This window comes from Plasmodium fragile (genome assembly GCF_000956335.1).
Source record: "Plasmodium fragile strain nilgiri unplaced genomic scaffold supercont1.101, whole genome shotgun sequence".
Classification (NCBI taxonomy): Eukaryota; Apicomplexa; class Aconoidasida; order Haemosporida; family Plasmodiidae; genus Plasmodium; species Plasmodium fragile.
The window spans coordinates 36,926-52,656 of NW_012192681.1; the positions used below are offsets into that span (position 1 = coordinate 36,926).

The following is a 15,731-nucleotide window of genomic DNA, read 5'->3' on the forward strand; positions in this document are numbered from 1 at the left end:
TGCACGACTTTTTTTTTGTTTTTTTACGTGCGTCCACCAGTGCACATAATACAAACATACGTTGCATATATATATATACACATGCGCGTGTGTACGCACATGGTAAATAGTCCATGCGCAAGTCCATTTAAGCGACGCGCACACCGCGTACCAACTTGTACGGGTTGAATAACGTTTTATAGACCCGCGGGTGCTGTGCATTTTCGTATACAAATACGCACATAATAGAGTACACCTGTGTGCGTGTATACTTATATGAGAATGCACATGTGTAATAACTCCAGCCACGTTACGGTACCCATACTTATATGCAGCCTATATTCCCCCAGCGGGGAGGCATTAAAACACTCCCATTCACCACGTGTAATTATTCGGGAGAGAGGCTAGTGGCAGCAGCACACCGCGCTTGTGTTTTTTTCTACTTCCCCCTTTGTTGAGCGCACAGGGGGCAAAGAAGGCACCAGTGCAAATTACACCTAAGGAGAACAAGTGCCTATGTGTAATGTACTTGGAACATAGACGTATGTGTAACGGAATTGTTTATATTCGTATGTTGGTACGTAAGTTCATGGGCCCCAGTGTAAGTGGCTGAGGCTGTTTTCATTTTTGTGCATATTTTTATATTTACATTTATCTGGATAATTTTACGTATAATTCATTTATTTATTTTCTTTTTGCATCTTTACATGTTGCCATTTTTTCATCTTTTTAAAAAACATTTCAACGCGTGAACATACATTTTGCGCCCCCTTTTTCGCCACACGAGATGTGTGTTTTTTTTTTTCTTTTTTTCCCCTTTTGGAAGTACAATTTTTACGAACCATTTGAGGAAAGAGGAAATGAAGAGAACATCACCATGGCGTGTTAATTTTTGATGTGTAACATGTACGTATGTTATGTATGCATATATATGTATATATGTCGCGACCAATGAACATAATTAAAAGGAAAAGAAGCACATGAATGAAAAAAAAAAAAAAAGAAAAAAAAAAGCAACTTTATATAATTTGCAACAGAGAAAATTGCAACCACACTTGACATGTAAAGGTGGCTTGATTTTTTGGAGTGTGTGCATATATGTGAATGTATGAGCACTGCGCGTGTAATAGTCTGAACACACACGGTACGTATATTTGTGCATGCGCATATGTGTATATATGCTTATATGTGTGTATGCTTATATGTATATATACATATGTGCGGGACAAATACCGGCACCATATAAGGTCACGCCGCAGTGGCACATTGTACATATACCTTTACGCTTGCACGCATGTGGGTATTATTTATGGTGTGCATATGTATGCATCCTTTTTAGACAAAAAAAAAATTTTTTTTTTTTCCCTGTTTTTTACAACGTTGCATCTGTCAAAAACAGTCGTTTGTAACCCTTTTTAAAATTTGATGCAACGAAATTGTGCTTTGTGTTATTTTTCTCTGAAATGTATATATATAGCCCCTACATGTGAGTGTGTGTTTTATGTAACTTTTATATTTTGAGGCCACTTGCAAATTTGTGTCTCCGCGTTTGATGCATATGTATGTGTGCATCGCTTACAACGTGTTGTGTGTCGCCTTCACTTGTGCGTAATTTGTACTATTTACAATGACCTACGCGCGAAATTGAGTATAAGAATTGAACATTCTCTGTTTTTAATTTAATTAGGTTTAACTTTACCCTATTTATTGTAATATATTCTTAGCCTTTTTATTTTATCCTATTAATTTTTGCTATTCATTTTTGCTATTCATTTTTGCCTATTCATTTTTATTTAATAACTGTCCTTTATTTATTTATTATATGTCGTTTTATTTGATTTTATTTTTTTTTCTTTGCAAGAAAGTTTCTCTAACGTATTATTAAGGATTGTTCTTCTCTTTATTGTTAACAAAGGACGGGGACGCTAACATGTATATATGCGCGTGCAAATATATGTGTAATATGAATAGGCGCGCTCTCCCCCTGTGTTGCTTTTTTTTTTTTTTTTTTTTTAACTTGTGCCCATGCAGGTATGTAACACCACAGTGCGTTTTTATGTTCCCTTTTAAACCGTTTATCGAAATACATGTGTATACTTGTTGTAATTTTCCCTCATATTTCTTCATTTTCCCTTATTTTATTTACGACCTTTTTTTTCTTTTTTTATGCCTATTTAATTAAATTCAACACCCTCAGATGTGTGTACACTTACTCCTGTTTTTACACATGTACATTTCACGCAACCCATTTACATAAGCACATGTGCAAATGCACACACACAATATAGTATAGTTACGTACAGATGCGCATAAAAATACGTACAAAACACAAGCGAGCCTTTTTTGAGCAGCACCTGCCAGGTGTGGTACCCCCCCTCTTTTGAGTAAACCATGCTTATCATGTCGGCAGTTGTTGCGCATGCTTGGCACGAAGCGTTTGAGAGTCAGCGCACGCACATACATTTGTAAGTGTTGCCTTACCAGTATGCACCTATTGTGTAAGCACATGTAACAACTGTGCATGCTAGGATTCAAATATAAAACGCACCTTTTTTATGTCATTTATATTTATGTGGAACTCTCACCCCATCTGTATTGATTTTTCGTGTCAATTTGGGTAAAGCTGCATTCTACACACCGGGTGTGTTATTGCACGCGCTTTCTTCCTATTGTGTCCCACTGTGAATATATATATATTTTTCCCCTTCTTTTGATTTACTCAACGGCGCACGTGTGTACGATTGCGTATGTTTGGGTCCCCACACCGCGGTGTATATAGTAAGTATGGGAGCACATATTGCAGCGCGTGTATATTTGCATATGTTGGTATAGCATACCACAGTGTTGTGTGATAATTAGATGGGTTTGCATTGCAGATTCTTCTAACCACGTGTAATATCTTGCACCAGGTACAACACAGCGTGTGAACCTGCACATATTTGTCACACCTGTCCCAACGCCAGCACAATCAATTAGTGCTGTTTTCGTGCGCTTGTGTGAATTTTTAGTCTTTGCCACGAGTGTGTAGAAGCAGAACAGCAGTTTTTATCGTTGTCGTTGCTGCTTTCTTTGCATGCGCAATACAGAGGACCACACACACACTATCTTCTTCGTTTACAATTGACATTATCTGAAGAGTGACAAAAATAGGGACAAAAAAAAAAAACAAAACAAAAAGGCCACTTTGTCATGTTTATATAATTCTTAACCCTCTTTGTGCTATACACAACGTTGAAGAAGAAAAAAAAAAAAAAAAAAAATGGATGAAGTTGCGAATACAGATCAGACGTTTAATCCGGTAGTTATGCCGCTGGACAGGAAGGTAGCAACGAACGATGGCAGTAACAAAGTGAGTAACAATTTTAACGCAGCGACATCCCCCCCCTCCATGATGGGGGCCATGGGCAGCATTATGGGGAGCGGGTTTGCCGGAAACATGAACGGTGCTGTTGGCAACCCTATGAGCAGTGCCTTTGTCGGCCCAATGAAGAACAACATGATGAACTCAGTGGGCACTCCAAGGACGAGCAGCTTGAACAGCATGTGTAATGTCCTGGGAAAAGGTAATATGAACAAGAGTGGTAGCAACAGCAGCAGCACAAATATGAGACCAATGAAAGGCTCACCAAGTAATGACCCCAGCATTCTAGCCAATAATTTGGTGAACACTGTGGTGAACACCGTGGTGAATACCATGTCGAATGGCAACCACGGCGTTGGTAATCTGGCGAATAGCCCTGTGATGAATGGAAGCAATAAGCCCCCAACAAAGGGCTCTGCCCAGTCTGGAACAGGAGAAGTAATTAAGAAGAAAGTAGGAAGGCCCAAAGGCACCACTTCTGCAAATAAAGGAATAAAAAAGGAAGAAAAGGTTTCTACGTCTTCATCCGGGTATCCAGGGGTCAGTTGGAACAAGAGAATGTGTGCCTGGCTAGCTTTTTTCTATGATGGCGCGTCTAGAAGAAGTAGGACTTTTCACCCCAAACATTTTAATATGGATAAGGAAAAGGCCCGATTATCAGCAGTAGAATTTATGAAATCGCTAGAAAATAACGGTAGAAAAAAGTCAACAAAAAATAAAACAGGTAAAGGTAAAACGAAGCAATTAAATGAAGAGATGGTACCAAGGATGTTGAGTAATGACATCGCAAATAATTTAAATAACAGAGCTGCCCCCAATGGCACTCCCATCCCAATGCAATTCATGCCCATGAATCGCGGGTTCTATATGCAAAACATGAATAGAAATTTCAACCTCACTGGCATGTCCCCAAATGATAGAAATAGCATGAACAATGCATACAACTCGTTAAGCAACTCATCAAATTTAGGAGGCATGGCTCAAGGCATGCAAGACCCAAGTGGAATGTACCTGCATAATGGAGGAGGTCCGCCCAACATGTTTGGAGGCAATATGCACATGTTGAGCAGTGTCAAAAGTAATGTTAACGGTACTGGTTGTGCAACTGGTAATAGTCACAACGCTTGTAACAACGGTGGAAGTAATGGGGGTGGCCCCGGTGGTAATGGTAATAATATGCTCTACTTGAACGATTTGATGTTTCATTCGAATCTTATGCAAGGAGGAGTGGGAGGTGGTGCAGGAAATGGTGTTAGTGAATTTTTAAAAATGGAAGAAAATTTAGGACTACATAATAAAGATGTGGAACATTTAATGAATGCCCTGTTCAGACAAAATTATAATATGAACATGGGTATGCCACACATGGATAAGCATACATACCTACACAGTAGTAATGGGAAAAACAATGGTACTGGGCCCGGTGGCATGAAGGCCTCTTCGAACAGTGCAAATGGTGTGAATAACCCTATTGGCAATAGCAACCTCGCCAACAGTAATACCGCGGCCAATTCAATCAATGGCAATGCATCCCAAGGTGCCCATTTATACTTGCCTAACCATGGTGCAGGAGATATGTTTGAAAATGCAAACGACTCAAGTAATGGAGTAAGTATGGCTAGCATGACCATGAACAGCATGGCCAACATGCTTAACCTACCCAACATGGGCAACCTACCAAATTATTATGATTATAATTTTGATCCATATAGAGGAAATATTTCTCCTCATGTGATTGACATGATGCACCGCTTAAACAAGGACATGAAGGATGATTGTAAGAATGGAGCGGGGGTAGGAATAGCTGGAGTAGATGGCCGAATTGACGACATGAATGAGTTAAATTTCTGTTCCACTGATAACGCCTCTTGGATTAACCAATTAAAACATTCGCAAAATAATCTGTGCAACAATTTAAACAGCAACCCTTGTGATTTATGTGATACAAGCAGTGCCTCGCCTGAGCCCAATATGGCTAAAAAGATGCACATGGGTAATAGAAAAAAAGCAGCCAATAATAATGTGCTCAGCATGTCTAACACGAAGAGCGAGATGGTGGACCCTGGTGCCACTTCGACCTCGCACCATGTGAATGGGGATGGTAGTAGTGCCGGAGCAAATGGAGGTGATAACACAAACGGGAATAGTGGCAGTGCCAACTTTGAAATGAACGGTACTAATGCGCCTTGCGATTGTGCGCCCCACTTGAGGAATCAAAAGAAGCACTATTGCATGTATTACAACCGAGCCAATTCGAACGCCACGAACGATGACAGTTATAATTTTATGGCACCATGGAATGGAAGTGGTAACCCTAACTCCAGCAACAACAGAATGAATGGCTTGGACAATAATAATAATGAAAACTCCATTGATAGCAGCCACCTTGCAGGTAATGGCTCTTCGAATAATAATGCTCTAAACATGGGACACCCCAACAGTAGTAATAGTAGTAGTGTCGTGCTTGGTATGTCAACAAATAATAACCAGATTAATTCTCTTGCACAAAATGCAACACACATGGCAGGAAATGTCGAAATGAACCCTAAACAAAGTAGTCCCCACTCTCCCGCTCCCTTTTCTGGTGCACCTAATATACAAGACATGCAGAAGCAGTTACATTTTCAGACCCAGTCAGGTATGGGTGCATCTGCACAAGATTTGCATAATGCACTACAAATGGCTAAGCAAACGAATAACTTTGCGCAAAAGGGTCTTGTCAATAGTAACAGTAATGGTGGTGGCACGAACAACAACGTCAGTGGTGGTAGTAGCAATATTGGAGGCTTAAATAATTCCATTAGTCCTACTTCCAATGGCACCAGTGCGCATAAGAAAAGGGGACAACAGGATAGCCGCAAGGCGGCCTTATTACCCCCGCACGCAGCTGCACCATTGACAGAGGCAGGATCTTCACATGGTATGAACACACAACCGGCGCAAAACGGAAAAAAAAATGGAATGAACGTGAATTTGTCCGAGCATAACAATTTATGTAGCAAGCTGAATAGCATAATAAATTTCGAGTGGTTCAGCTCCGACACCAAGGCCCATCAGAATAAGAATAAGCAGAGCACCTTCGAGAACGGAGAAACGTGAGAAGTGGGAGGCGGCGGCTCCAGCTATCTATCAATACGCATTATATATATACACCCTATCAAGGATTTTTTTTTTGTTTGGGTCCATCTGTTTTTTCTTCCAGTCAGCTTATTTTGTTTAGTCTCCCTTGTTTTCCCCCCTTTCCTTCCCTGCACTTTTCTTTTTTGTCTTTTTTTTTTGGCTTCCCATTTTACCCTTTGTACGCCCCATGTCGTCATGCTTTTGTGTTCTCAATTTTTATGTTAGCACAGATACATTTTTTGTTAAGCTGTTTTGTGCCTTTTTAGTTGAACAACAACAATTGTGTATATGGAGCGTTGAAGATGATACACAGGGTTTTTTTTTTTTTTTTTTTTTTTTTTATGGAGAAATTACATGGTGCATTTTTCATTCTGATACATGGAGCACCATTGAGGTGTAACATAAATTATCAGTATTTCCATTTTTAATTTAATGAAGATTAAATGTGGACGAAGCATGGAGAAGTGTGCAGGGTTGTAAGGACATATGTGTAGGTGTATGTCTTCCATTGGACATGCGGGGCGAAGAGATCCACGAGGCAGAAATGAATAGCGCTGGAAATGAATTGTATATTTATGTATACATATACATGCATACATATACATGTCTATGTGTGCCCACGCGCAGTTGCTTCCATTTTTTTTTTTGCACGCATTTGTTAAATTCATGCATGCGACGGTTGGAAGCGCGTGGTGTTTTATTTGCATTCGCTGTAATTAAAAAACATTAATTCTTTTTTTTTTTTTAAATTGTTAAAATTAATTATTTTAGAAAAATAAAAAGTGCCTCTCTTATCCACTTTTAAAATTTTTACAAAATGAGTCTGCGCTCCAGTTGACAAACAACGGCGTATGGACAATCTCGCATACGATTTTTTTGACCTTTTCAATTGACTAATGTGAACATAAAAAAAAAAAAAGAAGTGTGTTTAGCTTTTTTGCAGTAATTTTTTTGTTTAAATTTAAAGGGGAGGATTAAATATGGGCACATTATTAAGTCCCCGAAATGGTAATGAAAAATGGTTATTTGTTTAAATGCAACTTTGGTGAAGGAGGTACGACAAGGTGTGCCAAAAAACTTTTTTGTGAAATGTCTATTTCAACAACACAGGAGTGGTTAGTGTGTGCACTCATCCATCAGTGCGTCACGCGCTGATTTGCACAAACGTGTACAGGGTGTTTATGTAAGTATGTATGTATATACATATGTGCACATGGTTCACAGCACATTCGAGCGACGTAGCCGCATGAAAATTGTTTTTGTGGGATTGTACATGGCTAATAAATGGGTTTCATTTTTATTCCTCAAATGTTGTGGCGATTGATATATGTGCCTTTTTCTTCTAATTATATGCAAAAAAAAAAAAAAAAAAAAAAAAAGAAAATCGACTGCACTTCTCACACAGGGAAGGGGAGAGACAACCAAATATGATACATATGGGCGCTTATAAAACATGTTGATAAAGTCAGCATGAACATGTATAATTTTTTCGCGCTTTTAAATAGGTGTATGATACGCGCTTATTGTTGTTTTATGGGACAAATTCTTCCACTCCTCGCAATGCATATTATATATATATATATATATATATATATATATATATATATATATGGGGGAGTGCGTCCTGATAAATGGAAGGGCACATAAAATAAAGGCGCTTAAAATATGGCTAATTAGTGCTTAACAAAACTTTGCTCCAATGCGCCGCACAAGTGTAAATCAATTTTCTTCCTTCCACGCGAAGGGCTCAAAGGGAGGGGCCTCCTTCGCGGTGTTCTCGAGATTTATTTCGATGAAGTCGGACGGCTCCGAGGGTCTGCAAAAAGGAAAAGAAGCGGGCAGGGATTCACAAAATGGTGTAAACAGGGGGAACATAGAAAACAAAATAAAATAAATAAAACAATATAGAATGATAAACATTTCCTTTTTCTCTGCTGCGCTCGTCACATCGCTCCTTACGTCGTGTCCACAAGCATGATGAAGCCCGATTTTCGCGAGGGAAGGATGGGCTTAAATCTGCTGTTGGCCTGGTATTCGATGAACTTTTCCTGCGTTTTGATTACTCTGCAAGGGTTTTTCATGTCGACCTGCGGAATGGGGGAGAGGGTAAAAATTGGGGAAACGGAATGAGCACATGTTTTGAGGTGATACATTCGGCGTTAAGCCGCTCAGGGTTGTGTACAGCAGTACGCGGGCGGGGGGGATAATCAAGGGATGCACTAAATCGCGCATGACACGGACACGCTTCACACACGGCTACGCACTAATGCATGCATGGCCACTCACCGTGTTGTTGATGGACTGGATGGTCGAGACCTTGCCCTTGGTGTCGGTCTTCTTCATTTTCTGCAAGTTGGATAAGTTGCTAGCCTCGTTGGCCTGCTCATTCGTCGTGTCGTCATTGGCACTGCCCTCGACGCTCTCCGCATGGGACACGTGACTGGACTGGCCCACGGTAGCAGCCGTGCTGAGGACTTCCAAATTCTTCATAGATTTACCATCAGATAAAACGGAGCTGTTGTCATCCTGGGCAGTTTTTTCCTTGGCTAATTTATTCTCACTTTTTTGCTTCTTCAATTTTAATGTTTTCCTTTTCGCAGTGGTAGACAAAACAGCCGTGACGGTTTCCTTCTTCTCTTGTGCTTTTTCTTTGCTTAAAAAGGAGGGGTAATCAAATGTCTGATTTTTGCAAGTGGAGAGGACGGAGAAATTCTTGGGGACCTTCAAATCTTCAGTTAATCCAATTAAGCAAGTCGGAAGGAAGGTCAAGCTAATCATATGGATCAGCGGAAACCAATACCACAGTTGGCTAAATAAACAAAAGCCAACAGCTGCCTGTGGTCTAATAATATTTGCTCTTCTTGTGAAGAAGGTCGAAATGGCATTCCTTCCACATATATCTAACAAACCAGCACCTACTGTGGCACCAAATTTGGCAATAATATCTTCATGCTTGTCTGATAAAATACGCATAATTTCGTCTTTGTATTTTTTAAAATTTGGATTTACGTGTTCATTTGATTGCTGGAAAATTAGGCCTAAAGATATGAATGCACTTTGCCTTACAAAATCAGTTGTATCGGTTAGCATTGGCATGAGCATATTGATAGCTTCTTCATTTCCTGACGCAGCGCATGCGATTCCTAGTGCAAGTGCAGCCCCGTAACGTACATGTGGATTGTAGCTTTCAATTAAGAGGTTTAAAAACATGGGAACTTGAGATGGACTGTTACACAAGACAAAACCTAATGCTATAACAGCTGCTCTCCTGACATCATCACTTACGTCTGATACGGAAAAGTGCAATAGCCTTTTTATTATATGCTTATTATAGCTAGATAAACCACAGTACGCCATAGCAATGGTAAACATTCCTCCGTATCGTATAATGGCATCTTTATCGTTAATTAATTCTTCAATCAATGCATCAGCTCCTTTTTCCTTTTGGAACATTACAAACCCTAGACTAATACTACAGGCCCGTGTTATTTTTTCATGTTGCGTATCATGTGCATAGGCTAACAATTCATCCACGCATTTCTCATCTCCACTACCAAGTTTTAACAGGCCAATTGCATAAGCTGCACTTTCTCCTGCCACTGCTGAATCTGAATACATGACCCCCTTCAACTCATCATATACATGATCATCATCATGTTCTCCCATGCACACTAACCCTAACCCTAGGCAGCAACCATGTTGTAACACTTCATCGTTTACATTTAATTTTAATTGAGCTAGTAAAAAGTTTTTCACTTTCTTATCATTTGTGTTATAATTGGCATGTATTAACCCAAGGGCATATAGGGAGCCCCCCTCTGAATAAACTCCACTGGGCGATATGCCTACGTTCAGAGTGTTTGTAATTTGTCTCGTCACGTCGTTGCATGGTAGATGTGATGAGAGAACGATAAATGATTCATTCACATGTCCTTTGTACACCACACCAAGAGACGCTGTGGAAGAAAATTTAGCCCAATTTATCGCCTTGGATAACCACTCAATGTTGGAGCGCAAAAAGACGTCACATGTTGTGCCTGTCTGCATTAACCCGTGGGCTATGACGATCCCATGGTGGGTGATGCTGCTTCTAGAGTCTACTACATTTTTGTAACTGTCTAGTAGGATTAAATCGGCGTGGTTATTTCGGTGCAGGAATTCCATATACAAATTTATGGTGACCTTTCCTGTCAATATGTACACCAGCTTTTTGACTTTATCGTACAGCTTGTGGTTCTCGCTTATGTACATGAGGATATCATCGGAGAGCCTATGCTTGTCCTCCTCGCTGCCCAGCAGGTTGTTGTTGACGCCGCCGCTAGTGTTCGCGTTGGCCGGGTTGCCAGTGTTAGCAGCGTTAGCAGCATTTGCCCCATTGGGAGCACTGTCTTGACCGCTCCCCTCATCTGCGTTTTTCTTCTCCGAGTCGTCCTGGGCCTCCCCCGGTGCAGACTCCTCCTGCTGTGGATCTGTGCTGGGGACCTCCTCTTCCTTGACCGCATCATCCGCAGCACAGTCTCCACCCAAATGGAGGTTGGACCTCTTTTTCGATTCCCCGGAGTAGCTGTGCTCCCCATAGTAAAAGGACTTATTCTGTATCAAAATCTCTTTAATGTGTTTTAAAATATCCTTTAAAAAAGTTCGATTTTCCAAATCTACAAGTTCGAAGGAAATCTGATATGCCATCAAATGATAATCGTTAATCAAATTTAGTAAAATTTCAGCAACCTTTTTATAATCGTTAATGTAAAATAAACATTCACACAAATTTATGTATTCGGTTTTTAATTCTTCTGGATCCATTGAAAGGTATATTTTCACTAGCAGTTTGAAGAAGTCATTTCTAAATTTTTTTGTCGTATTAATATACCTTTCATTTGTAATAGAGTGTTGTAAGATTTCAATCTTATTAGGACAATTTACAATTATGTATTCTACTTTGTCTAGTCTTCTAGCGTCTAGCGCTACCCCTAAGGCTTCCTTAACGCTATTATTCTGCATGCAAATTTCTAACATTTCGTCCACGAAAATTTCCATCTTCTGGTGAATTTCATCATTTAGGTCTTCCTTAAAAATATCTGTATCGCTTTCCATTTTTTCATTATTACCTTCATGGTTATTGTAGAGGTTGAAATTGCTTCTGTTGTATGTATTGTCAGGCCCCATGTGAGTGGTATAGGAACCTCCCTCCACGTAATTGTTAGGGTTCATCTCGTTGTTTGCCTCATTAATACTCCCATCCCCCTGATGAACAGTGCTATGCTCCATGTTCACATCATTGTTGTTGTGGTGGTTAGCACTACGTTTGTTGCTGCTGTTACTACTTCTGCTTGTAACTTGACCCTCATAATTCCTCTCACGAATTTCCACATACTTTTCTATACATTTGGCTAGCATTGTTTCTACATACTGCGACTTTTCATTTATGTTAAACAGCTTGCCTGCACAAAGTGCATACTTTAACGCTTCAGGATATTTTTCCAAATGGAAATAAACTTTACTAGCCACCAAATTGGCTAGCTCTTTTCCAACGAAATTCTGATCCTCACATAATTCTTCTATTTTAAAAATATAATCTGCTAATTCGGGCCAATACACATCTACAATTGCATTCAGTTTTTCCAACCCGAAGATTTTCAAACTTGCTTCTTCTTCGTTTAGCAGTGCTATGACACCCGAGGCAGACGTGACGATGTCACTTTGGTGCAAGTTCTTCTCAAAGTCCATTTTTTTTTTTTTTTGGGGGGAGAGGTGGTATATATAAAATATGCGTATTTGGTGCTCAGGTTGGACGGACACAGAAAGGGGTACAACCCAAACGTTTGTCTTTATGTGTATACGTGTGCACGTGTCCGCTGGCACGAACGTTGCGTGTAGTGCGGATACTACCACTGCCACTGCTCCGTGTGTCCCCTTGCACATGCACGTGCGCACATGTATACATATACACACACACACACAAACACCTTTTCCGCTGCCTGCACCTATAGTGGTGTGTATTTCTTGCGGAACACCCCCTCCTATGCAGTAACTTCGAATTTGTTCCTTCACGCGCGTCTCAACGTGTTATATATTTGCACCTGCGTTTTGGTTCTCTTCTGCAAATTTGATATATTCTTGTTAAGGCAATTTATTGTATTCACCTCTCGCCTTTGCGTTAGAGCGTCATTCTTATAAATGCTTCCTTCCCCTACAGCATACGTGTTTATTCTATTGTATTTTAATTCTCCCTCGGGGAAAACACAGTTCAGTGTGTTGGGCATTTATACTACCACTAGGTGGATAAGAAAATGCAAAAAAAAACACAAAAAACGCTCGATCCGTAGATACAGATGAGGAGTTTTTTTTTTTTTTTTTGTTCTGGTCAATCGGCATATGCAATTCGGGGCGTTTGTCCCTGTTCAGTGCCACTTTCGTGTTTGCATAGCCTCTCCGGTTTTGTGTATCCTGTTCGTGCTTCCCCAGGAGTTCCTTAAGCGTTCGTTGCGTCCTTAACCATTGAGAACATAATCAGTCCCCGTGTTCTTACGCTTTCAAAATCTTTCCCACTATTCACATATTAGTGAACGCCTCTTTTTTCTTTTCTTTTTTCTTTTTTTTACGCTAACATTGGCTATTTTAAATTATTATAGCACATACTTTCTTGTGCTGTATGCGATGAATGAAAATTTTATTATTTTTTTTTTTAAAAGAAGGGGGAAAGTATATGTTTACTTGTGTACGCAAATGGTGGTATATAGCATATGGGCGCCGTGCGTATGCGCAACGCGTGTTAATTTTGTTCATTTATTTTGTCGATGCCCCAGGGATGCCCACATGTATGAATATATATATATGAACTTATACGTGCGTATGCATGTACCGCTTGCACTTTACGTGTACGTATTTTTTACGCATACGCATCTTGCCCTGTGTCGTGAAAAAGTGTAGCAATTTTTTTTTTTTTCTTCTTTTTTACAAATTTGCGGATATTTCTAGTCCCCAGGAAAAAAACAAAAAAAAAAAAAAAATGGCTGTGCACAGCAATGCGCCTCTTCAGATAACACCCAGGCGAACCAGCGAAAACATATATTCTACTAAGCCAGAGTACCAGTACAAGGAACAGATTAGATTATCTCCATTGAAAATCATTTATTCCAAAAAAAAAAAACAAAATGATTACATCACTTTTTGGTGTGCTTGTAAACGTCGCAGAAAAAAGCTTTTTTTTTTTTTTCTCCAACTCTCTGTCCCTGGGCACACTTAAACACAAGTTGGAAAATTAAAATCAAAATTGGTTTATATTAAATGGTGAATTTCTTCGATTTATTCTGTTCAGTGATAATTTATAAAGTGATCTCTCAGGTGTCACAGTCCTCCTTTGTGTAAGTGTAAGCATCACATTAGTAACGGTTATCACAACCACCTAATCTATGCATTCTCGGTGCCCACTATTTTCGCTTCATTTTACACGGTTGCAAAAAAAAAAAAAATGCATGCACGGTCGCGAAAAAAGGGTGAACAAAAAACAAAAAAAGAATATTCCTAATTAAAGTATATTGAATATATGATTAGAATTTCCCTACACCTATCTACACTACCATTGGAAGGCCTAAAAGGGAGACACAACAAAATGAGGCGCACAGCAGGAACGCATTCTGGTCAAATGGCACACACAGAGCATGAACACAATTGGCATATTGTACGAGTGAAAGAAAAAGTGTAGCGCTGGTTATTTTGTACACGTGTAGGCATGCTTCAGCTTACCAACCAGAGGAGAGAGAAAAGAAAAAAAAAAATTAATTAATAAAATAATTACATTTTTTTTTTTTTACTTCAAGGGGGATTTTCCGCATACTTAAAAGGTAAATATCCGCCACACATTTGTATGAACATTTTTAATTAACAGTTTAGCAATTGTATAGTTGCGCAAAAGGAAGGTGAGGAGATTTTTTCACTGGCACGGTACAGCCTTCCTTTTGTACATATTTAAAAAGGTTTGCATTTTTTTTTTTTTTTTCGCCTGCGCAACGTATCATTAGTCAACGCGCCGCCACTTTTACCACCAGAATTGTTCAACTTATATCATCCCCTTTTGGCGGAAGCTTAAAAAAAAAATGTCAACGGTGGAGGGGAAAAAAAACACACGCCTAGGTATACACACACATGGGTGGAAAAATATTTCCCATTCGACAGTGCTTCACTTCTTAAAAGGCAGATTATTATTCTGTACAAAAAATAGAAGCATACTTTTCGCCATTTTTTTCCCCATTACGGTGTAATTTGTAGAACATGGAAACCAAAAATAGCTACATGTCACTAATCGAGATTACAAGTAGAGCACGTGTATTCTCGCGTCTTTTGGCTAATGTGATACGACACTAATGTCCCAGTGTAGCTTATTCAAGGTTGCGTCCAGAAGGGTTAGCATAAAGCTTTATCGTTTAAACGAATGCGCCCGCTTGTAATGTTCTTATTTGGCGCTTCTATTCCTTTTCCTTCCCCCCCCCCCCCCCTTCATGCGCGATGAACGCCTTACGCTTAAAGAAAACTCACCATTATAATGCGCACAAATGTATAAGTACTTATGTATGTGCAGGTGTAACTGAATGGGAGGCCCCCAATGGGCCCCTTTTGTCCAGTTGCCGTGCAAAGAACACACAGTTGGATTTGTTGACCTATTCACTGTCCACTGTTACGGCTTTATTTGTTCATTTATTTGTTCACCCCTTTGTTGACTTATTTGTCCTTTTTTTTTTTTTTTTTTTTTTCTTTTTTTTTTTTTTTTTTTTTTCCTGTTTTTTGCTTGCCTTTTTTTTCACATAATAATTTTATTTTCACAAAGGGGGAATGTACAATTGTGTCTTCCACAAAATGAAGGTCTACATTTGGACGCTCTTTCCATCCTCACTGCGTTAAGTTATGGTATGTGCTATGAGGATCCAAATGGGGCTCGGCGAATTCACCTACGTATGTACACGCGTGTGTATGCGATGATGAATGTATTACAGTATTTCCAATCCCTGACAAGGGAATAAACACCCAAAAAAAAAAAAAAAAAAAAAAAAAAAAAGGAACAACTTAACTGCTACGTTTGTCAAAAAAAAAAAAAAAAAAAAAGCTATATTAATTTACTTCGTTAGACATGTAAAATAAATTAATGCCGCTTTCCCGCAAACGCTTAACGTTTTTACGTTATGTGAATATTATTTTCCCCGTCATATGTGAGAAATTTAATTGGTGAGTATGCGCATACGCAATTATGTAGTTATAAAAAAAAAAAAAAAAAAAA

The 15,731-nt window shown here is 39.3% G+C and overlaps 3 protein-coding genes across 3 annotated transcripts; 1 reads left to right on the forward strand and 2 right to left on the reverse strand.

Annotated features, from left to right (window-relative positions):
- Window positions 1–3,238: 3,238 nt before the first annotated feature.
- On the forward strand, window positions 3,239–6,439 carry AK88_05198 (uncharacterized protein; the record flags this gene model as incomplete). Its single annotated transcript, XM_012482800.1, has 1 exon — window positions 3,239–6,439. One exon carries the CDS (start codon window positions 3,239–3,241, stop codon window positions 6,437–6,439), a length of 3,201 nt encoding a protein of 1,066 aa, XP_012338223.1.
- Window positions 6,440–8,179: 1,740 nt separating this feature from the next.
- Window positions 8,180–12,187, reverse strand: AK88_05199 (uncharacterized protein; the record flags this gene model as incomplete). Its single annotated transcript, XM_012482801.1, has 3 exons — window positions 8,180–8,276; window positions 8,420–8,547; window positions 8,747–12,187. The coding sequence occupies 3 exons, from the start codon at window positions 12,185–12,187 to the stop codon at window positions 8,180–8,182; spliced, it is 3,666 nt and encodes a 1,221-aa protein (XP_012338224.1).
- Window positions 12,188–12,507: 320 nt separating this feature from the next.
- On the reverse strand, window positions 12,508–12,690 carry AK88_05200 (uncharacterized protein; the record flags this gene model as incomplete). The annotated part of the gene is made up of 1 exon (XM_012482802.1): window positions 12,508–12,690. A coding segment is annotated over one exon (183 nt), but the record flags the coding sequence as incomplete, so codon positions are not given.
- Between the last annotated feature and the right edge of the window lie 3,041 nt (window positions 12,691–15,731).